The sequence below is a fragment of the Blennius ocellaris genome, assembly GCF_963422515.1.
Source record: "Blennius ocellaris genome assembly, chromosome: 16".
NCBI classification, from domain to species: Eukaryota; Metazoa; Chordata; class Actinopteri; order Blenniiformes; family Blenniidae; genus Blennius; species Blennius ocellaris.
In genome coordinates, this window is record NC_137665.1 from 8,039,364 (window position 1) to 8,064,014 (window position 24,651).

The 24,651-nt window shown below is 41.7% G+C and overlaps 1 protein-coding gene across 1 annotated transcript; it reads right to left on the reverse strand.

The window, feature by feature from the left end:
* Positions 1–2,102: 2,102 nt before the first annotated feature.
* Positions 2,103–24,217, reverse strand: cacng3b (calcium channel, voltage-dependent, gamma subunit 3b; the record flags this gene model as incomplete). The annotated part of the gene is made up of 4 exons (XM_080511637.1): positions 2,103–2,608; positions 4,824–4,964; positions 7,295–7,378; positions 24,001–24,217. 4 exons carry the CDS (start codon positions 24,215–24,217, stop codon positions 2,103–2,105), a joined length of 948 nt encoding a protein of 315 aa, XP_080367763.1.
* Positions 24,218–24,651: the final 434 nt, after the last annotated feature.

Sequence of the window (24,651 nt, forward strand, 5' to 3'; positions counted from 1 at the left end):
TTACGTCAATCTCAAGGCAGCAACAAATTGTCAATTTTTTTGCCCGGGGGTGGAGGTTCAACACAAATTTGAATGCGCCACTAATAAGAACCCACGATTGATGAGCACTGTGTGTCAGCGTCACCGTTTAGAGAGCGTGATTAGATCTCTAAAAACACAATGATTCCACTTTTCTGACACAAAATCCACAACACCTTTCTCTGGTTGTTGCTTCTCTCATTTCACACTGTTTTCACTTCTCCGTTCTGCTTTTTCTCACAGATCACACCGCTAAAGAGTCTCCACCTGCTTTTCTTCCCCGCGGTGAGTCCTGTTGTTTCTCACATTCGTGTGTCTGATCTAGTCAAATGGAGGCTGAACTCAAAACTGTGGAAACGTTGCAGCGCGACGGCTGTCGGTTACACATGTCCAAAGATGTTTGGTGTAAGTGTGTGCAGAGGTGTACAGTATGTGTACGTGGAAAGGAGGATAGAGTGGAGCAAGGAGGCTGTGATTGGCGGCTGAAGGGATGGAGCAAGATGAAATGACGCAAAGGATCTCCTCCAATTCCAGCTCTCTATCTTTGAACAGCGTGCCTCATACAAATAGATCCTCCACTGGAGAGATGTCTACTTTAGAGTGAAAGTGAGCGTTTTCTCTTGTTTTCGTTCCGCAACGGAAATTTTTCGACAGTTTTTCTGGCAAGTCGAGACAAGTTCATAATGAATTCATCAAAAAAGATGCTCACCAAGAGGTAGTGGGACAACAAAAAAAAAAAGTTTTTTTTTTTTTTTTTGTTTAATGTCTTTTTGGCACTGCCTTAAAGCATATTCACAGCTCAGCGGTCTCCTCTCCATGGCACCCTGAACCAACAACCTCCAGAAAACCTAACTAGTCTACAGACACCACCAGCGGAAGACCTAAATCTAGTCCCTCTGGGGAGAGGAAAGACAAGGTGAGAGGATGTGCGGAGGGTGCCGATGAGGTGAGTGATGGGGCTACACAGAAAGATGTGAGAGGTGACAGGTGAACGGTGAAGGCAGACGGACTGACAAACATTTGATCGTCTCTTTGAGTCGTCGGCGAAGAAAGGAATTGGAAGAGAACATGAAGTGTAAGACAACATAAACGAAAGGAAGCACTGATGGATGTAACGTCACCATCTAAGAGAGATTCATTAGTTTTCTTAAGTCGCGCCTTTTATACCCAGCATCCAACAGCTGATCTGCAGTTTGTTGACTTCGTGCCCACTCATCAAACCCAATTTGTAGATCTAACAGTTGAGCAGCGATCAGAGAGATGAGGGTGAAGGTCACTGGGAAAGGGCTCAATTCATGTTCAGTTCAGGCAGTCGTGAAGTGAGCTTTTCCATGACAAAATCAAACAATATGAAAGGACTATATATACACAATATCAATAGAAAAAAAATACAAGTGCCACAGATGTGCTGCCATAAATGGATCAACTGTATCTTCAGTTTCTGTTTGAGACCCAATTGAACTGAAAATGAATCAATCCCAATGACGAGGTGTTGTAATCGCCTCACTTTTAAACATTATAACAATCAGAGAGTCAGCGTGGAGCTCTAAGGCTGCTTCCTTCACTGATCCAACTCTGCTGCTCCCCAAAAACTCTGGAGAAAAAGAGGTCAAAGGTCAAAGATGACACACTGTCTGTCGCCTCTTTCTCCTCCTCCTTAAATTCACATTAGTTTAATTTTCTGAAGAAGTTGTCCCAAACTGGAGACCACTCACTAATCTTTTAGACTGTTTTCCCCTTTACAAAATGCCATAATGTCAATTTATGAACATAAAGCTTATGAACATAAATTGCACGTGCCTTCTTTTAAAAGGAGTTACAGGTACGACAACAGTGATGTGTGGTGAAGTGGAGTTGGGAACAACTTCTCCATCAACATTGACCCTGCTACACACACTGAAACTCTCACAGGGCTCAGGATTCACAGTTCAAAGGCTAAAAGTTCACAGTTCACAGTCAAAGTTTATCAAACCCCCGTCCCACCCCTTAACCCTGTGTGTCCCCTGCTTTTACTCGTACGCCCCCTGCATGTCTCATCCTCCTCTTTGATTCTCTAACTGGGCGATATCTACAGCCAGCACCTCTCAGACAGGCGTGGTCCTGCGGTTGGGGTCCTTGCTGTAGTCTTTAGTGAGCGTGCTGCTCTGGAGGAACTCCCGCTCAGAGTTGAGCAGCCCACCCATACCAGATTTGGTTCCTGCGTTGCCGGGCTCTCGTGGGTTCAGCGTGTACATGGGCATCTCGGAGGCGGCGGGCCCCGTGTAACCGCCCTTCCCGAGTGGCGAGGCGTCGCGGCTGGGGGCTTCGGAAGAACGCACGCTTGAACGGCGCCGGAAGCGGTAGCGATAGGAAGGGATACGGCTGAAGGCGGATTTTTTGATGAGCTCGGTGCGAGACTTGGCCCGTAGCTTACGGTGCTTCTCGATGAACATGTGCACAGCCAGCACGCCGACCATTTCTGCCATGATGAATGAAAGGGCGCCAAAATAGAAGGACCAGCCATAAGAGTAGGACTTCTTGCTGTCACTCTGGCCTGGGTCACCAGAGTTTGCTGAGATATAGACGATAATCCCAATGATGTTACTGAGTCCTGGAAGAAAAAGAAGACAAAGTCTGAGGAAGTTGCATTCCCCAATAATACCTTAGTAATGCTTAGTTGAATACTGGAGAAATACACCCTCATATATAAGGTAAAATATGGAATTTTTGAACATATTTTGGAATCCCTGGACCAAAAAAAAATTCTATTTTTGACATAAACTGGCATTGGCAAAATTGTTTATCTCAGAGTTTGTGGTTGTCTAAATGAACGTTACAAAGTTGATCCCTGCAATGTTGACTTGGAATTGGTGCCAGTGCAAATAAGAGTGAATAACATATTAAAAGGAAAGAAAAGAGACAGAACAAGTGGAGGAAAGTGATGAAAAATCAGGAAGAAACCCAGTGAAATAAACCAAATGTTGACTAAGAAGGGAGAGGAGATTGAATGAAACACTGGAGAGAGTCAAAGCACACAGCTGGTCTCTCTTATTCCATATCATTGGTCCAGAGTACTGTGTTCATGCAGTGTGGTGGGATTCACAGAATGAGGACAATTAGCCATCTGTAATTAACCAGAAACAGCTCCACATACTTGTGGTAAATTATTACCACTTTAGCTTCATGAATTTGCAACAAGACCCGGTGGGACCTGAAACATCGCACTGAACAGCAATTTTCATCCACCCGGCGTGCGCGTCAGGGGCAAACGTGCGTGTATGTTGTGTGTTACGTTGAGAGTGTATGACCGACTCCAAGTGTCGGCATCATGGAGTGAATTATGCGTGTTTACATTCTAGCATCCTCACAGTTTATTAGACTGCCGTCATGGTGATCTTGCTGATTGATTAATCAACTACTCTGTGTCCCATCGCACCCACTTTAGTGTCACACACGGGCTCTTCTGTGTGCTTTAGATGCTTGAAGGGGCTCCTCAACAAATATTGGAATGCTGCACCTTGCCCGTGGTGTCAACTGGTGCCACAGCTACACACACACACACACACACACACACACACACACACACACACACACACACACACACACACACACACACACACACACACACACACACACACACACACACACACACACACACACACACACACACACACACACACACACAAGATTCAAGCATGATAAACTCCTTTCACCAAAATCATTCTTGTTTCTAAAGAAATAATCATCACAGTTGGAATAATCTGTAAAAAAAAAAACAATCCTTTGGAATGCATGAGAAATTTGATTATTTATGTGTAAATATATCTTCATTGCAGCCGTCAGATTTCCACATATTCATTCCTAAATCTTGATATAATTACTGAAAATATGCACAGCAGAGGGAACTTGTGTACAGGTCAGTTACTTCTTGAATACAGTGGTATTAATAGTGTGCCCAGAGTTGTAATGCTGCGACACATTAACTGTCAGCACTGTTTGGGTCCGTCTAATGGCTGATTCAGTCAATATATTCAGCTGAAGACACGTGGTGAAGCCAACATGTTATTTTGGTTTGTAGGCCAAAAATATTAAAAAAATGTTTTAAAGGTTGACACATATTCCACAAAAACTATATAAATTCACTCTTTCGCTTTTTTCATCCTTGCAGTCTGTTCTTGGTACGTTGTCTGGGCAGATGTATTTTCTTATTTGCTCTCTGATAACTAATTGCAGGAGACCACAGCAGAACAAAAAAGGTAAACTCAGATGATATGTTGAAAACAAGCCAGCTGGGGCTGAGAGAAAATGACTTATTTATATATTTAAACAAAGCAAACAATGATCCACAGAATTCCAGTGCATCTACAAAAACAAGTCCAGGCCCATGGTTAGTGATCCTCTGTATCATGCACAATCCGTACAACATAGAGAATAAACCGAGAAAGCAGTGATCCAGGCCACAGAATTTTCCAAAAAAAAAGCTTCCTTACATGTTTTAATATCAGAGAAATATGTACTTTTCCACAGCCTGAGGATCATTGTGGCTGGTGTGGCTGTCCTTACCTTTATCACAATGAAGTCAACTTCCTATAATGTGATTTCAGGTCCCTACATCAGTGATAAATACCCAGAGACACACACATGCACACGCACACGCACACACACGCACACACACACACACACACACACACACACACACACACACACACACACACACACACACACACACACACACACACACACACACACACACACACACACACACACACACACACACACACACACATACACACACACACACACACACAGGCCCGGTGGTGACTAACCTGCAGAGACGAAGAAGATTCCTGCACTGAGGATGACGTTGTGTCGGCTCCTGTAAAACTCACTGGCCGCCACACAGAGCCCCCCGAGGAACAGCAGGCCCACACTCATGATGGGAAAGATACTGGAGGCACGCACAGCACCTGCACACAATACACACACAAGGCGACGAAGAGTTGAGGCACTTTCACGAAGACATTTGGTGCGCTGGTGAGAGGTTGCCTTTCAGAATCATGAATTCTGTGATTAATTTCACCTTGAAAGATGAACAACAGAGCTCAAACAACAGGAAATGAATGGCACACGCACGTCCGACCGCACGCACGCTCACAGGCGAGCCGCGCATGAGGCCAGTGTGCTGCCACATGCCTGACTGAGTCTGAATTCAGAACATGTTTAAAGCATTCAGAGACCCTGCTAGGAAGAGCGAGAGTGCGAGAGACGGATGAGGAAGGAAAAGATGGACAAAAACCAAGACAGATGGAGAGCGCCGCTGACATATGCAAGGCAAAAAAAAAAAAAAAATGAATAGCAGAGGAGATGAATGTGAAAGCGAGGCTGCAGTAGGAGTGAAATATTTGTCAGAGCCCCCATATGTGTGCACGATGTGATAACATATTGAAGGATGTTTGCAGACAGCTTGCTGAGCGGAGTATTTTTAGACCGTGGTGTAAAGCTGAGTAGTACTCATGCTTTACAGGTTGTAAAATATTTATACAAATCAGTAATTGTATTTCTCATTTGCGTTGGGTTTTTTTTATTTGTTAAGTTTTTTTTTGGGGGGGGGGTAATTTTTCCTTGACTGACAGCTGCAGCAAAAGAGTGAACAAACCCCGCCCCTGTGGCCCACACCCCTGGGCTGTATGAAATGCCGGTCACTAGGTCCCTGCTCCTTATTGGCTGGCTGCCTCTGAGGCCTGTGATCTAATTGGGCGCCTCTGGGGATGTTACTCTGTGTTCAGTGGAGCTATGAAAAAGAGGCACAGGCTGAAACCATTTTCCTCTCTTTTTTTTTTTTTTTCCCCTTTCTTGGTGCTGCTTTTTTTTCTCTCTCCACTGCGTCCATCTTTACTGTCTGTTTACAGAGCGAGGAAAAAGAACAGAGAGCCCCCTCCATTCTGCTCTTCACCACATCCCTTCTCTCTCTATCTATGTAGCTGCATCTTTCATCCTTCTGTCCTATTACGCTTCGGCTGTGTTTGGATAAAACGAGGTTGCCCCACGTTTCGCATCTGTCATTTTCTCATCAAAAAAATGTTTAAGAAAGAAAATTTCCTCATGTGTTTCCTGATACAATCTTCCTATTTATTTTTAAGTCTTTTTTTTTCATTATATCCGACACGTTGACTAATCTCCCGTCTGCAGAGATGAACACAAGCTCACATTTACACTTTGACAACTTCCTCCCTTATATAATCCCATCAGCTTTGAATTCCTCTCTACCAAATGTACCCAACTCAACCTTTTAGATAAATCCAGATTGATTCGGTTTAATTAAAGGACAGTCAGGTCAACCGCAGATATGCTTAAAGAGAGAGACAATCATAATATGCATATGAGAGCCAATCAAATACATTCATTCAACAGGGTAATGAAGTAATGAAAAATAAATACTCAAATATATGTAATTAAGTAGTGTCTTTGTAATTGGGGGTATGTCATTTTACTCATGCTACCTGCATAAGTTACATCAAGTAATCTGTTTCATGTGAAATCACAACTTTCTACCAAGTTTGTCTCCAGTTTGAAGTAATCAAACATGTTACCACTGCCAAAACTCTTATCAAAAAAAAAAAATCAATTCATACTTTAAAGTTTGTTCATAAAACTACATGCAGTTTTATGCAGTTGAATTATTATTATTTTTTATATATATATTGTCCAGAAATTGAATGTGAAGATTTTCTGAATTGAATTTATTGGTCATCATTGACATTGCATTAAATACAGATAATACAGTATTTTTTTCTAAGAGTCTCCTCTTGTAACCAAAGCAATGTACCAGTAGTTGCACTTTAGTACCAATTTTGAAGTACTATTTTCACCTCTGGTATTTCATGTTTAAGGTAAATTAAATGAAGCAACTTTGACTTTTTGTGTTACCTTGTAGCTTTTAAAGAGCATTATTCTTGCCTGTTTCCCTCAGAAGCCTCTGTCCATCATTTATCAAAGGACACATCGAAAGTGTCATTTGGCTATGGGGGCTTCAAGCCCTGGAGGAGCCAAGTTTCCTCCTCATTTCTCCTGGCAGGCTCTCCCTGTCCAGTTTGGGCTCCATACATCTGAACACTTGCTGTTGGTCCCCAAGAAGAACACGAGATGAGATAGTGTCAGGGTCTGGGTGTGTCAGTCCTCCGACCAGTCAGCTGGGATGTATAGTGTGTCAGACGGGCTGTAAAAATGGCATCGCTGTCCCGTAAAAACTGTGGATCTGCTTGCATATGCACGCACACTGCGCTGGTGTCAAACTTACGGAGGAGGTATTCAGCAGCATCCGCTTCATAGTCAGCATCCTCTGGGAAGTGATCGATCTTCTTGCACACACCTCTGAAGGTTCCTGCAGACGAAACCCACAGATCAGGTCAGATCTTTGTTATTTCATAAGAAGAAAATATTCATGAGGAGGATGAATGTTTCTTTAACCACACACACACACACACACACACACACACACACACACACACACACACACACACACACACACACACACACACACACACACACACACACACACACACACACACACACACACACACACACACACACACACACACACACACACACACACACACGGTGAGATTCTACTTTTGAACGATAAAAACACAAAGCAACAGCTCAATTCCTTGTGTTTTATAAATTGTCAGTGGAGGAAAAATGAATTCACGCCAAAGAGAGCTTCCTCATTTATCGCCCACTTAGATCATGTGTGTTGATTTAAGTCAACTATAAAAGTTTAAAGTACTTCACTGATGTGTCTATTGGCAGGAAATCCAGAGGAGCTTCAAATGTATTATAATAAAAATTTATAAATTTCAGACATCACCATAATAGTATGATATGGGCCTCCACTACATTTAAAAAAAAATTATTGATTTGAATTTATGTAACACTGGTTCCTGAACCAATGCACATCAGCTCATTTTTTTTTTTTTTTGGCAGAAGCCTGAATTTGATCCTCAAACAATTTTTTGTTAAATTAAATTTTAGCCACATCTTATATGAATGTATGGCTGAAACACACAATAGGTCCCTGTCAGTGAATAGTGTGGGTTTGCACCGCACTAATGGGTACAACTACTTTGGTGAGTAAATTAAAGTGTCAGTTATGTTTTGGTTAAAACAATTTAGAAATTAAAATGTCAAACATGAACCCTATGCCAGTAGATATAGGGGCTGCCATTCAGTCACTTCCCGTTGTAATTGTACTGCATCAAATCACAATTTTGGCAGACTGAACATGAACACAAGTGGATGTGGAAACGACAAAAACAGAAAAACAAGCAGAGAGAGAGAAACAAAAAGAGACAGAGGGATGACAGATGAAGCAAGACAGAGCTGTAGCCTTCAGGCTATGTGTGGAAAACACTAATGAAAAGCCATTTCACAACCAGCACGCGCGCACGTGCACACACACACACACACACACACACACACACACACACACACACACACACACACACACACACACACACACACACACACACAGGCAAAGTTAAAAGACATCACACCGCCGCTAAACTGCAGACATCAAGTGTACAAACCAAGCTCATTAAAACAATACATGAATACTATCAATCATGGATGTAAGTAAAAGCCTCCTTTATCTGGGTTCTGTGTGTGTGTGTGTGTGTGTGTGTGTGTGTGTGTGTGTGTGTGTGTGTGTGCGTGTGTGTGCATGCGCGCGTGTGGTATTGACGAGGATGCAGTCTCCTACGAGTTTACCGTGTGTCATGCAGAGAGTGACTCATCCTTCTCGACACGCACGCACGCACGCACGCACTCACACTCACACACACACATACACGTACACACACACGCGCGTGTATGTGTGTGTGACGACACTGCATGTAGCCTCTTTCCCACCCATCATTCAGTCCCATTCACACATGGTCAACACCACAGGGGCTATGAAAGAGAGCGGGACTGAGGAGGAATGAAGTGGTAGAGCAGTGAGAGAGAGAGAGAGAGAGAGAGAGAGAGAGAGAGAGAGAGAGAGAGAGAGAGAGAGAGAGAGAGAGAGAGAGAGAGAGAGAGAGAGAGAGAGAGAGAGACGAAGAAGGATGAAGAGAGAGGAAGTGCCAGTTGAAAGAAGTTTGGTGGTGAAATGCCACGGGAGAATTAGAGAGAAACGAGAGGATGGAGGCTGGCAATGAACAAATGAACGACTCAACCTAATTGCTTCTTTGCACATGAAGAGCTTCTTTCCAGTACCCACACTCAGAAAATCATTCATAAATTGATTCATCCATCTCATGCAGTCAGAGACTGAAAGTAACCTCTGATTGAGACACTGATTGACAAGGATTAAAAAAAGACTTTTACAGGATCTTTTTGCTTGTAGACTTAATAAAGTAATAATTTCTAGAATTTTAATATGAATAAATACCTTACTATCATTTACACTTTTTCAATGACTAAACACAAGGGTCAGCATCGTATCATCTGTGTATATTTTCTCAAATGCAGCACTTGGATATTTTTTATTAATTACTTCCTTTGACATCCTGATTTTTAATCGTGTCAAATTCAGACATCATTTAACACATGTTAATCTTCACAAACAGTCAAAATTCAGCAAATCAGAAGCTGTTTAAAGAACCATTTGTCTGGTCCCATCAGTTGTAATGGCTGACTCCTTTTGAATTCTACAATGGAGAGAATTGTTAAAAGAAATGACAGAAAAATAAAAATCTCATTGACAGTCCATTCGCCTGACTGAGGTGTAGTGGAGCAGTATCCAAATCATGCAACAGACAAGAAGAAGAGCTGTATAACGTTATTATTCCAGATATGCAAACTGTTGTCTTTTTTTAAATACTCCTTTTGCCCTTTAGTCCATCCATCTCAAGAACATCTGCACCAGATTAGTTTCTCCTTTTCCCACTAACACTGGAAGATACAGGACAAGCTCCATTCAGTACAGTTTCTGTACTGATAGTATAACTGTGCTGATGTTAAAAGACTAATTTTGGAGAATTTTTTTCAGCAATTCAATTCTGAAAACCAGATATATAAATTATGCAGTAAGTTACCATATTCCATCATAACTCGGCTGCAATTTGTGATGTGAGTTTAATACATGTTTTCTCAGAATACCTTTTACAGAATTAGTGGATTAGTCACTTTTGAAGAGAAACACGACACACACAGTAAAAGCCTTCAGCTGGCTGCTTACAATGCATTTTATACTCATTGGATTCCAACCGGCGTTTATATCCTGTATTAAAGAAAAAAGACATGAAATCTCACATTCTTACAAAAGTGACTATACTCGAGGAAAGGTATGTGTATGGCATTGAGACATTTCTTTTCTGGGAGACAGAAATGAGTGATTAATCCCCTGCTGTGACGATAATTTAGCTCAAGAGGGAGATTATTGCATCTTGAGCGCAGTAGTAGGGTTTGGTACAAGCTTGTAGTTTTTAAAAATGTATTTATTTATTTATTTTACAAAAAAAAATAAAAAAATCGTAGTCTAATGTCATATACATGTTCTTATTTACATTTATTATTTCATTTAATTTCAACTGTGGAGTTCAGGGAATCCCAGCAGTCACAGTAAATTAAACAGATTTGATAAAAAACTGAACATTTTGGAGAATGTGGAGTGTTTGTCAGATGGAACAAGACATTCAACTGAGTGAATTTAACCTAAAAGAGCCTGTTAATTTTTAGTACCTACTAATATTTTATAATCCATGAAATGAATGATATCGTTCAAGAAAAATATTTTCTTCCGTCTATAGCTATGATCAGCATTAATATAAGCAACAAGCACTGATTTGTTGTCCGCACGCACCCACGCATGCATATACTGTATGTGTGACTCAGTGATGTGTTGGAATAGCTTTTCAACAAAAGAGGATACGCTACATCAGAACTGTTGACAACAGGAAATACAGAAAACCATTCTCCTGTTTAATATGGCCCAGCTGAACTGGATAATACAAGCAAAGTCACCAAAGGTAACTGTGAGTTGAACTGTTGCGATTGGATGCATCAAGGTGTAAAACATCATCAATCAGAGCTGCCTTGTGCCAGGCGACTGGGAAATTCATTATACCTCCTGGCTTTTAAATGAATGGGCTCGTATCGAACCATTTTGATGTATGGAGCAGCAAACGGTCTCAACACAATAAAATATGGGTGAAGCTTATGAACACACACACGCGCGCGCACACACGCACGCACGTACGCACACACACACACACACACACCTGCAGATGCTGCCTACTCACATAGACGCTCATTAAAATACACTTGAGCGCATGATGATGTCATTCTTACTTGTTCTTCATAGAAAACAGACTCCGGCTAAAAATAACTGAAAAATCAACCTACGTCCACTCTCTCTCTCTCTCTCTCTCTCTCACACACACACACACACACACACACACACACACACACACACACACACACACACACATCATTAGGACAAGTGTATTGGACCTCCAGGTCAGTGTCCTCATTACAATTATGTGTGAGTAACAAACCACACATTAGGGTTCTTTCAGGCACTCACCCACACACACACACACACACACACACACACACACACACACACACACACACACACACACACACACACACACACACACACACACACACACACACACACACACACACACACACACACACACACACACACACACACACACACACACACACATATATATAGCCATATTTCATGACTGATTAACAAAAAACAGGCCATAAGGCAACCGCACAGGGTTTTTCTATCTAAAGGATGCACAGTATTATAGATACTCACAATTTCGATTTGCGCTAAATCACCAGTCATGCAAGTCATGTGCTGCTCACATTTGAGTATTTCTTTAGAGTTTACAGAAACATCTTCATTGCTGACAGATGGAGCTAGAGATGCACAGTGGCAGGAAGTCACTGTGCATCTCCAGCTCCATGTGTCAGCAATAACGTCAATATTAACTTATCCCTCACATGAGGACAGCAACAGTCACAAATGATCAAAACCTCTTTTATTCCACAGAAGTAAGCTGTCAAACCATCAGTTTGTTGTCAATACACAGCAGCTGGTTTCATTTGAGAGCAAAAGCTTTCACTTTCCTTACTGCTTGGTAATCACACATTCATAACATGCAATTACATTCTTATGTAGGAAATGACAATCTGACCTTGTGCCCAAAAATGCTGCTGAGAGAGCAAAAAAATAAAAGAGAAAAAGCCTTTGACACTCCATTGACATATTTTTTTGAATCTGTATAATAATCTGCAAAACAGGTAAGACTAAATTCCAGTCAGTATAAATCTGCAGTGTATTTTGGATACGCGATCCAGGAGCTTTAAGAATATTTCTTTCTTTCAGGATATCATCAGTTGTTGGTTTCTGCTTGAGTTAAAACAGTCCAGCGTCTGTTGATACTGAACAGTTTTTAAAGATTCATGTCCTCAGAAGGAACACATGGCCTGAGTGCCTCAGATGCGAGTAAACAACAAAGTTAACGTGTACTCAAAACACTATTTTTTGCATTGAGTGTTTTGTGCGAATAAGAAAAACATTGAATATTTTTGGTGTATCCAGCCTGCTCCTATGAGGAGGCATTGATGCAAATTTAGATATTTGCATTTGTATATTTGGGAGAGTTGAAAAATAAGATATCATTTATAACATCCACTGGTCACAATTTCAGATACACACATATTACAAATTACAGTATACATTTGGAGTGGCATATAGGATTTTGCACCATTTTTAAACTGTTGCGTATCCGTCACTTTTATTGTTTTAATTCTGCCTTGTCCTGTTCCAGTTTTGAGGCCTGCAGCTTGTCACAGCACACAAGAAAACAACGTCAGCAATCACTGGAGAGAAATAAATAAAAAGGACCAGGTAGCAGTCCAACAGTCCAGATCTGGATCACTGTCAGTCAAACGCATTGTCACTGCTCTGCTGCCGAGGTAGCTGGAAAAAAAAAAAATGTGTGTGTGTGTGTGTGTGTGTGTGTGCGTGCGTGCGTGCGTGTGTGTGTGTGTGTGTAGGTTGGCACGTATGAGTCACATATTTTGTACCCCTCAGTGATGCTTTGGTGAGCTACCTTCGAAATGCTGTATCACAAAGTGAGTCAGAACCTGTCACATAGACTTATGTCAAGTGTCACAACCAGCCTATGACACCACCTATGCGCGCACGCACGCAGGCACGCACGCACGCACGCGCACACAAACACACACACACGGGTCAGAAAATGTAAACTACAACTACTCTATATGCAGCTGCAAGTTTGTACGTTTGAATACATCCACCCTATTTCACTGTTGTTTTTTCTTTTCCATTTGATCTCAGTTCTAACCACTGATACCTCTTTACCCCAGTGGTCCTTTGATTTTCTTGGTTCACGTTTTCCTCGCTCTCTCTCTCAGCTGACGTATTGTGTGAACAAATGTTAATTGAGGCTGATTATGCTATAGCCCTGGACTTCAACAATATTAGCCTTTCAGAGCACGGTGGCTTATTTGAATATCCCTCAACTTGTTGGCTCACATGTAGAGGTAAAAGAGAAAAGCAGAAATAGTCATAGAGAGACTAAAACTAAACACCGTGAGCAACAGTGAATACATTTCCTTAAAGGAAGTTTAGGTAGCTTTGTTTGTTCATTTCACATAGAAACGTAATATACAAAGACAAATATTAAATTCTTTTGACGTGTAAATCTCATCAATTCAAAAATTACTCCCAGTTATAAGGTTTTTTTTCCTGGTCATGTGATAGACTCACTATCAAAATGTGCCTAACGTTTGAAAAGTTGTTTGAAGCAAACAACCACACAAACAGTGCGCAGGCAAAGAGAGCATATATAAAATTCAAATGCAGGGCACTCAAGTGGCTGGTTAAACTAAAACCCCTCAATATGAGCTTATGGGATTAAGATATTGCTTAATTAAAATCAGTGCCCACATTCCTCCAAAAGAAAATCTTTTTTTGAGTCGCAGAAGATTAATGAGATCGTTCAAACAGACCTACACCTTCGTCTCATTCAGGACGGGAGAAAACACTGTTATGTTGCTCCATACAACAGTGCTTTTGGAGCTTTTTCATTTCAGAAATTCTAGTTGAATGGGTCCAAATCTCTTAAAGAAGGCTTAACGATGAGACTTTTAATTATATCCCTTAAGAAGATGCAACAAAAGTCATTTGGTCAAGCTTCAAGTGGGCAGAAGTTTCTTTAGCAACTACGGTCTTCTATCTGAGACTTACACACACCTTGACACTGAAAGGTTGCTCTGAAGACCTACCTATTACATTTAGCCAAAAGTCAAATTAAAAGTTAGTTGGGATATTTAGCAGTATTAGAGGACAACCTAATATGTTTGTATTTTGATAGAATACACAAGAATTGTCTACAAAATAAATGGCTGATCTTATCCAGATAAGCTGATCCCAGACGACAGGTAGCTGCAGGATACACGCAGTCCATTGCAAACACCAAGAATCAGACACACACGGCTATTTAGAGTTACTAGTAACAGTGTAAGAGTACACCATGAGCATGCACGCAAACTCCATGTGGAAAGGCCCACCAGCCTGACCTGAGCTTGAGGACATTCTACATATGACGCAAGAGTATAAACAACAATGCCACTGCACACTCCACCGAACACGTTTTTTTTATACCAACAAACCTTAAATCAGCTGCTGTGATTCATTATCATCTGTCAGCATCTATGTGATATGAAAGTGCTATGTAAAGCATTTTATGAGTCACTGTTCATAGCGCTCTACACAGCAAATATCTTCATTTGCTCTGTGGTAAACAGTTTGACTTGCAGTTGACAATGTGATCGCACTTACACATGAAGAATAGCAACTGTGAGTGTGCAAAAGGATGATCTGATACAATATATAAGACTCTGTATCTGGGCAGTCAACTGTGAGCATGTGTGGTGGATGCCTATGATTGTCTTTCAAAGACAAAGCCACAAAGCCGGTTGCTCATTTACAGTTTTTTTTGACAGTTGATCTAACAGCAAATTGATGTACACATGCAAAGAATGTGCATACATGGACAAAATTACTTTCCCACATGCACAGTGAACCCACCTATCTGCAACTGCAACCACAAGGCATTGTTAGTGATGATAATAATGATAATAATGATAATAATAATAATAATAATAATTCCTATTCTATCCAGAGTGCTTCATGATACTAAACACCTATAAAAACAAACTACATGTTAATTATATTATCTTATTTCAACTTCTAATAAAATAGACAAAAAAACATGTATTTCTTTCCTTTAAAAATCTCATTCGTTTTGTTGCAATACAGGCGCGTGATGTGGGAGGCATACTAAACACGGAGCATTTTACCCTGCAAAAAAAAAAAAAAAATGGTGCCTCAAAACAAGGTCAAAAAGGAGACAAACAAAAACAACTCTGTGAATCCAGATCGACCCCATGACTGTGACAAACTAGCCATGAGGTGCCAGATGTTTGTCCTTGATCTAACTCTCTCCTGCGTGTACCGTGCACGTGCACTGCAGAGGCCAGCGCTGAAGTCGGTCAACTACTGAATCCCAATTAAACACAACATTCCCATAAAGAACATTGAGACAACTTGTGTAATAACATCCAACAAAGAATGATCAGTTGATGGCAAATATGCATTTGTGACACCTATTGCCATGTTATGTATGTTGTCAAATAAATAAATAAAAAAATCAGGTTTGCTTTACAGATTCTGGGAGACACTGGTGTTCTCTGCAAGTAAGTACAAGTTCCAAGAATCCAGTTTGAAGAGTGAGACGACATCTGTTCAAACTGTTCTGTGGACAGCTGGTCTGATTTCTGTAGCATTTGATTCAGCTTCAAAAATCTGCACGATAAATTAATTGGCGATTTCACATTGTCCACAGACGTGAGGGTGTGTAGCTCATTGTTGTTCTGTCGATGTATGTCAACTCATTTGTTTGGGAAAAAAAATAAAACAGGTAGGATTGTTGGATCACTCAAACCCCGGTGTGTTTGGTCTAAAGTGTGGACATACTGTACCTGCAACTGAGTATGCATCAAACTAAATTCTCTAGGAAGGAAGGACTTTCACACAAACTCGAGTGCAGTTTTATTGAAGTTTAAACAAACCGAAAGCGTCTAACAAGATGTGACAGACCATCACATCCTGTGAAATGGAATTCTGTCTTTCTCTTTCTACCTCGGTCCATAGCAGAAAATGGCAATACAAGTATGGTCACAGTTGGAAACAGAAATAATTTCACTAAATAAACAACAACAAAAAACCCCTGTGAATGTGACTTCAAGGGTGGAGATGGAGTTTGAGGGTTCAGACATAAACTTTCTTCAGCACGCAATCCAGAAAGTGTTGAACTATTACACGACAATTAGATACATTCGGTTTAAACAAAACAATTGATTGGCTGATATCTTGTTCCGTCATTGTTAGCAATGTCAAAATCTTGATTAAAGCCAAGAGATGATTCAAATCATAGACATGAAGCATATGGAAAATTCATGCAGCTTTCTCTACTGTTTTTTAAGGGTCAGCAAAGCCCCAGTGCTCCTAAAATGAAAACACGGCCTTTTTGAATGTTTGAGCAAACGATCGCTGCTGCGGTTTTTGCGGGGAGCATTGCTTCAGTGTGGGGTGAGCGAACCCCCATCAGTTGGCATGTACTCCCAAAGCTGCATGTGAGTGGCCTGTGCAGAGCCAACAGCGTGCACACAGAAACCCACACAGTCAAAATTTTAATGGTTTTGTCAACTAGATAACGGCAGAGGAGGGAGTGAGCAGGGGACAGGAAAGAAAGTTGAAAAGCAGAGCAAATTGGACTGCTTGTTTCCTCGGAGCGCCTCTGACAGCTCAGTCTGGGTGACTGTGCCGCTTTCCCTCTCTCTCCCTCCTCTTCTCACTGCGCCTCTACCTCGCTCACCCGCTCTGATTACCTCTTTGCAGGCAAAGAAGAGAGAAGCTGTGAGAGAGGGAGAGAGAGGAAGAGGCTAGTTTCCACGGTGATGGCTGATGAAAGAGAACGAGGCAGGTTCTGCTCGGTTGCACACCTCCTCTTGTTCCCTCTCTTCTTTCCCCCTTTTCTCAGTTTGTTCTTCCTGAAACAACCGTGTCCTCTCTCCTTTTCTCAAAAACATCTACTGTATGCTCTTGTTTCAAATCTCGCCGTCTCTCTTTTAGTCCGTTTTATTTTTCTATTCGTATTTACAAAACACAGTCATTCATCCCATTATATTCCTCCACTCATCTCCTCTTGTTTTTCATTGTCGCCTTATAAGCTTGTTTCAGTGATTGTTGCTCAGTGCACGGCTAAAAGGGTTTGGACACAAGAAGATTATACCTACAGTCTCGTTCTCAAAACATAAACTTTGTTAAACAAAAGCGTCTATTAGAAGTTCACTGTTGCCTACCTAAATTATTTTAACACACACCAACAGGGCAAAAAATTTTGCCATCCTTCCTCCAAGGAGCTTTGGAAAATACAAAGAGACATACACTACATCAGAACTCAATGTTACAGCGAAGTGGAGACTACATAACAGACAATACTAATGTCTATTTAGCCGCTTTCTTTCAGGGATGGCCATGACATGTCTTTACAACCTTGTTCTCAACTGGAATTCAAACCTGGGTCGAAACTGCACCACCAGAGGGATATTACAGAGGAATTTAACAAGAAATTGTACAATCACGTCATGATCTCGACCTTTGAGTTTTAACTCAAATCCTCATCAGTTTGCCCATGATTGTGTTAAATATGAAGAACTTCCTGTGAGGTGTTGAAGTGATATCATGTCCTCAGGAAATGGAGAAAATTCAAGAGACGAGAGGTCCATAAAGAGGTTCGTTCAAGTAGTTTTAGTATTATAAAGAAATATGCCCACTTGTCACAAAACGTATTTTGTGACAACTTCTAGAAGTCTGAATGTCAGTAAAGGGAAAGACTTGTGTTGCTGTGTTATTATTAAAACACAGTTTTCAGTTCATCTGATTTCATTTATTTATTTATTTATTGTCATTACTTCCTTGGTTTGGACACATTTGACCCTTGCTTGTACAATCATTGGTCGAAAGATCTCCAACTTGAAAAAACCCCCCCCATGAATAGATTCCATGGCAGAAGGAGAAATGTCGCTGCTTTCTCTTCGACTTGCAAAACAGATTTTAATTTCAATGAGGCTCCCTGACAAAAGTAAAATTAAAATTGTCTGCAAGATTAGGAGATGGTTACTCGGGCTCACAAAAGAACATTATTTTCTCTATTTTAACAGACATGAGATCAGATGTTCGCAAGTTTGAATCCCACGGTCGACAGGCTGGTATTGTGGTCACAACCTGACCCTTGACCCCCCCCCCCCAGCTCCCCGAGCGCTGCATCGTGGCTTTGAATCTTTGCTTTCATTTGGTTTATAGTTTGTTTGTGTGGCAGCAACTGCAAGGTGGCTTGACAAAAATGATGCGACATGAATTTTGGTCCTTGTTAATCTACTGGGATTGTTTTGGAGTAAACAAGGGCGATGCATTCTTGCAGCGAAGGTTCTGTTTTACTCGACATGTAAAATCGCTATGATTCCACATGTTTAGTGCCTTGTTTTATGCTGTCTGTGGAAACTCTTTCAATTTAATCCACCTTTGCAAATCGTTTTTCAAGAGGTTTCTACCTCTTTTGTTCAATCTCTTTACTGGCCCATATGAGCCATGTTTCCTTTCTTCATCTCGCCCCTTCTTCTCATCTCCTTGGCTTTTTTCTTTATACTTCTCAAATGATCTTCAAACCCTTTCTCTTACCTCCTCTATCATTATCCCTTGAGTCCCTCTCTGTAAGCTGATTGTTTTTATTTTTCCTTCTTTTTAACCACCCCACATCTTTAATTTATGCCAATCTCCCAATGCCGTAGCCACTTTATTTCGCTCCGTTCTTCACTCCAGGACCTCCACCCCCGTCTTCTCTCATTCTCTCCTTCTTTCTGCAGCCACCTGAGAAACCAGTCTCGCACCCATCTCTTTTTAAAAACCCTCCTCTCTATTGCTCGGTGATCATTCAGATCTCCGATGTGGTCAAACACTCTCTGGAGGTTCACCTGAACCGGAGGCCACGCACAGCTCATCCATCACTTTTCGACCACCCGCTCACTCGCCCCCCTACCACTCTCTCCTGTTTCATTCATGCACATTCTGGTTTCTCTTCATTCATGCTTTGCTTTTGTCCTCCAACCACTCCCCTCCTCCATCCCTGTTCTCATTTCCTGGCTTCCTCATGCTCATTTATCACAACACTTCAGTGCACCTGCAGAGACACAAACACTCACTGCGTGCAAGAATTCCCTACGTGACCACAGACAGACAGACAGACAGACAGACACACACACACACACACACACACTCATCTGGCAGAAAAAATGCACAGATAGCATCATACATTGAAAACCCACAACACCGTACATAATTCTCCCCCATTCACGAATTTGCATCCCCTCCCCGTAATTAATGTCCTGTCCTGTTACCTGAACTGCATTGTGCTGATTTGCAGTTTGGACATTACGCATTTTTCCAAGGTTCCCTGTCGCTTATGGTAAAACAACAGAAAATAAACCATTTTGCACAGCAAAGAGATCTTTAAAAGGTTCTTTTTGAAAGAGACGTTTTTATTTCTTCGATTTTGAATATTCTCCATGAAAAAACACCAGAGAGTGTGAAACTATTCAATTCACAAAGTAATGTGGAAGCCTGTTTTTAGCAGATGGGTCTTCCAACACATTTGTATGGCTGTCATGTCACAAAGAAATGCTTGTGGTGTATGTTTGCCGTCAGCACAGCCCACCATAACACCTTTAATACAACTACCCGGCAATACAAAGCTACCAAGATGAAAACTAAACAAACCCGTGACTCACTTTAGAATTATACAATCAAGCATCAGCCAATCAGAGTACCAGCAAGCAGTAAAAGAGACACCAACACTCAACTGTGTTGAGGAGATTTTGGAAATTAACCATTTCATTACTGCCTTTTTGCTGCTGACAGGATTTAGCATACGTACTTTCAAAACTACTATAAGACAGGAAGATATAGCTTTATTTGCATACAGGATTGCTGCAGTATGACAATACGCTCAGACGAATGTGTCACACATTTGTAACTTGAGCTTCTCAGTATCATCAAAAATGCACAGTAATACCAAATAAGTCTCAGGCATTGAAAGTTTGAGACATCTGGGGGAAAAAATGGTGCTGAAGCACTCATTATACATTTCCCAAAATCCGGTCATAAGACAGATAAACCCAAAAGAACTTTTCAAATGGATATCAAGTCATCGTGTAAAACACAGATTAAAAGCGATAGCTCATGTGGAGCCATGGCTGAAGGGTTTTAGAGAGGCGGGAAACAAGGAACTGAGCTTAAAACTGGATGAGATTGAGTTCGTCATTATAAATGACTCAATTGTAAAAGCTGCATTTACACCTTGCTTAAGTCACTTTGAACAAAATAAAAAAATAAAAAATGAACCAGGACTTTTATTAAGACACATTTTTCTTTATCCAGATTAGATCTCCAGATAACGCCATGTAAATGGGGTCAGTTCTATTACAGCTCATTATTAGCTCATTTGTAAATTATGTTTAGAGCAAGTATCATTTTTTTTTTATTGTTTTCTTTGATGTGGCGAGATGAATCGTAGCGTCTTTTCCCTCTACCCCCATAATGACTGTTAAATAAATTGTGCTGAATATTATATTCCAACCAGCATGACTGATCCGTGCATTCACTGCAAGGATACTGCATATATGTTTCGCGAAGGGCCCCTCTCTCATTCTTTCACTCATTTGCCGATGTCGGGCAGAGTGGATTCCACATGTACAGACATCTACTTCCTGATGGTTTATGAGGCATTCATAAATTATAAAAGCAAGGCGAGCAGGGACCTGGGAACGAGTGGAATGGGGATAAGATGGACAGAATAACAAAAGAGGTAAGAGAACTTCACTTCAAGTGCATAATTGTCTTAAGTTTGCATGGGTGCATACATGTACTGTACATCTGCATGTTCCTCTGTTTCTCGCATGTGAGCCTTTCGGTGTGTGTCGGTGTGTGCATGTCATTGTGCTGACATTGTGTTAACGTGGCCTACTGCTCCCTAAGCTGTCCTTATTTGGTGGCTTGGGAATATCCTTGAACTTGTCTTTTTATTCATCCAATTAAAAGTGCATGTGTGTGTGTGTGTGTGTGTGTGTGTGTGTGTGTGTGTGTGTGTGTGTGTGTGTGTGTGTGTGTGTGTGTGTGTGTGTGTGTGTGTGTGTGTGTGTGTTTATGCAAATGAGGATGTGTTTTCAATAAAGCCTGATACCTGTGCCATCTGGCTTCTCTAATAGCCTTCCATGCCCTCCAGAATGAAATGGTTGGATCTTGCGATAAAACAAACAAACACACGCACACACACACACACACACACACACACACACACACACACACACACACACACACACACACACACACACACACCGAAGGCACTGCATAATTTTTAATATATATTTTACAATATAAATAATTACTTGCTGCGCAGAATTTGAGAGAATCGTTTACACTGAATATATCACATTGAATCACAATTCAGGAATAATCCTTATTTTCTGTGACGTTTGACTCGTAACAAATGTGAAAATTAGCTTTAAAGAAACAATTGTTAAACAATAGTCATGCTCTTATAGAGAGATATTCAAGTTGAATAATTTACTCTTGGTGTTCTCACTTGCATCTTTGAGCTCCTTTTCCTTCAGACACAGAAAGTGGAACTAACGACCAACCACAGAGACAAATTACACCTCCAGAAAACCTTATGTTTCCCATAAAATGCCACAACTTTTACAGGTTGATTGCAAAACACAAATAAATTCCAGAGTCACCTGTGGTGTTTTAGTATTCTGCTGCATGTTATGCTCAAGATCCAGCTGTTGTGGGAAGCAAGCTGTTTCTCCAAGCCACTGTGGTTTTAGCTGTGTGCACCAGTGACTCTAGGGAAGGCCGTGTTTGCCGGTTGGTTTACTACCTCGGTCAAGACTGTACTACCGCTCTCGGGTGCCAGGAATTTTTGTCCAAACATTCATGGTTTCTGGAGAACGAGCCCTCTGATGATGGTAGTATTTTAGAAGACAACATCAGCGGACCTCAGCAGAGCTGCACCGTTGCCAGCGTGGCTACAGAGGCTTGTATCCAGGTCTGTGTGAACTACATGACCCACAATAATCTGAGCCAAGAAGAAATAAACCAATGTTGGCCTTTATATTTATGACTTTTACACTATCATCGTGACTGGAATTATTATTCTTCAAAACCTCTGGTACATTAGTTGTGTAGCAAACAATCAGCAGCCGACTCTGAATCACTCATTTGCATTAACATGTTAGTGTGTCTCTGCCTCTCTCTGTTTGTTCTGGGATGGATTGGCGATGTGTTCAGGGTGTACTTTGCCTTCACCCATAATCATACTGGATTTAACTCCAGCACCCTTTGACCCTGATTTGGTTAAAGCAGCATAGACGATGAATGGATTGTTGTGTCCACAGTGTCTTCTGTTAGCTGCTCTTTAAAGAGATGTGCTGCTTCACATTTACCTCAGACTTTAGGAATCTTCTGAGTTGTGGAGTGGAAGTACTTACAGGTCCAGTCCAGGTCAGTGTTCTGGTGAAATCCTGAGGATCCCAATTCACACAGGCAGCGCAAAGTGTGACATGTTTGCATAGACACAATTTTAATGTTGTTTTTCCAGCACAAAAACTAAAGTGTGTGGAGGAACTTCTGCTGCTCTTGTGGATGGAACATACTTCACTGCATCCATACTGTTTTCTGACTTATAATGTGCTAGGCTACATGCTACTTTGCAGTTTTTCCAATTAAGTGATGTCTTAGAGGCCAAATTGATACAGCATTATTCCTGGAAGAAACAGCCCTTTAAAATGTTTTTTTTTTCCCAGGTGTGGTGCGAATGTGAGGGTGTGGTCGTCTGGCTCTCAATTTGCCCTCTGGTGCATTATTGCAAATGGGTTGATGTTCACATGGTGTACACAGTGACATACAAGCACAAGATTGTATGCAAGTGCAGTTTCCTTTACAACAGGCTCATTTAAACAATGTTGACCATCACATTTGGAGAATTCCTCCACTAGACGTGACTACAGTGTCTTCAGGATTAACAAAGAGCAATATCCACACATATGTGGTGAGTGTAGCAGTTCATGGAGTAATTTTTAAATGTTTTACGTCAAAGAAAATCCATCAACAATTTCTGCAAAAGCACAAATCCACCTTTTTTTATCATTTATTCTTTTCTGTGCTCTACATAACTACTGCAGCAAAAAGATGACTGCTTTCAGTCAACAGGTAGTAGTCAAATGAACACCCAGTCGCAGAACCGCTCAGGCTACAAAACCCTGTCAAATGGCCGTAATTCATGACTTCCAGCAACAAGAAAACAAGAATTCCAACAACATTGTGTGCAGGATTCCTGGCATCATTGGAGATTGAGGTACTTGGTAGTGAGGGTGCAGCTGACTGGCTGATAACGCTGCCAGCTGTCTGTGTTTGTGCCTGTTTGGGGTTTATTTGTACCTTCAGCTATGCAGCATGATGACAGTCACATCTCCTCTATTGTGCTCTATTCTGTGGTGGAGGGAGAGATGCAAGGGTGAACTCGGGGAAGTACAGCTTCTTAAGAACTGAGTTACAGGGATTATAGGATGCTGTCACACTCTGCACACACACACACACACACACACACACACTGGGTGCACCAATGGTATTAGATGGAAGCAGACAGCAGGGGAGACAGGGTGTGTTTTTGCGTGAAGAGCCAGAGAGAGAGGAACGCACGCACACACAGACACATAAGGGAGACAGACACGAGCACAGACCGACCGACGGACAGACAGACATGCAGCCAGTCAGTCAGACTGATCACGTACCTTCCAGACAGCAGGTTCGCCAGAGGCCGGAGTGCGTCATCACCTCCTCGTTCTTGCGGCTCGTGTCGTTGTCGCCGCTGTTCTTCACGCGGCAGACCCCGCGCGAGTACAGCCAGTAGTCTGTACCGACGGCGATGGTCATGAGGCTGAAGGCGGCGAACGCGCCCACCGTCGTCACGAGCATCTGGACGCCGCGGTCACACATCAGCATCTTCATATAGGCGGCTCCTGTTTGTCTTAATCGGTGGGGTTTTTTTTTTGTTTTTTTTTAGGGGGGGGTGGGGTGGGGGGTGGGGGTGGTGGGTTTTTTTTTTCCTCCAATATTTTTTTGCAATCACCCTTTTATTTCCTTTATATCCCGCGAGACTTGCAGTCAGAGTGAGCAAACAGGCACTCGGTGATACGCGCACAGCTCGCGCGTAAAGGTGCACAGATCACCAAGTACTTGGGTGAGTTGACAGGAGGCTCGTGGCAAAGGGCGAGAAGGTGGGAGGGTGGCACGTCACTTTCTCGCGCATCAAAAACCGGTTTTCACCACCGCCATCCTTATACGCACACATACGCGCACACACACCGGAGGATAAACGACCACCGGTTGTCCCCAACTACACCACACTGCCCACACTCATTCAGAGAGGAGATGCCTCATTC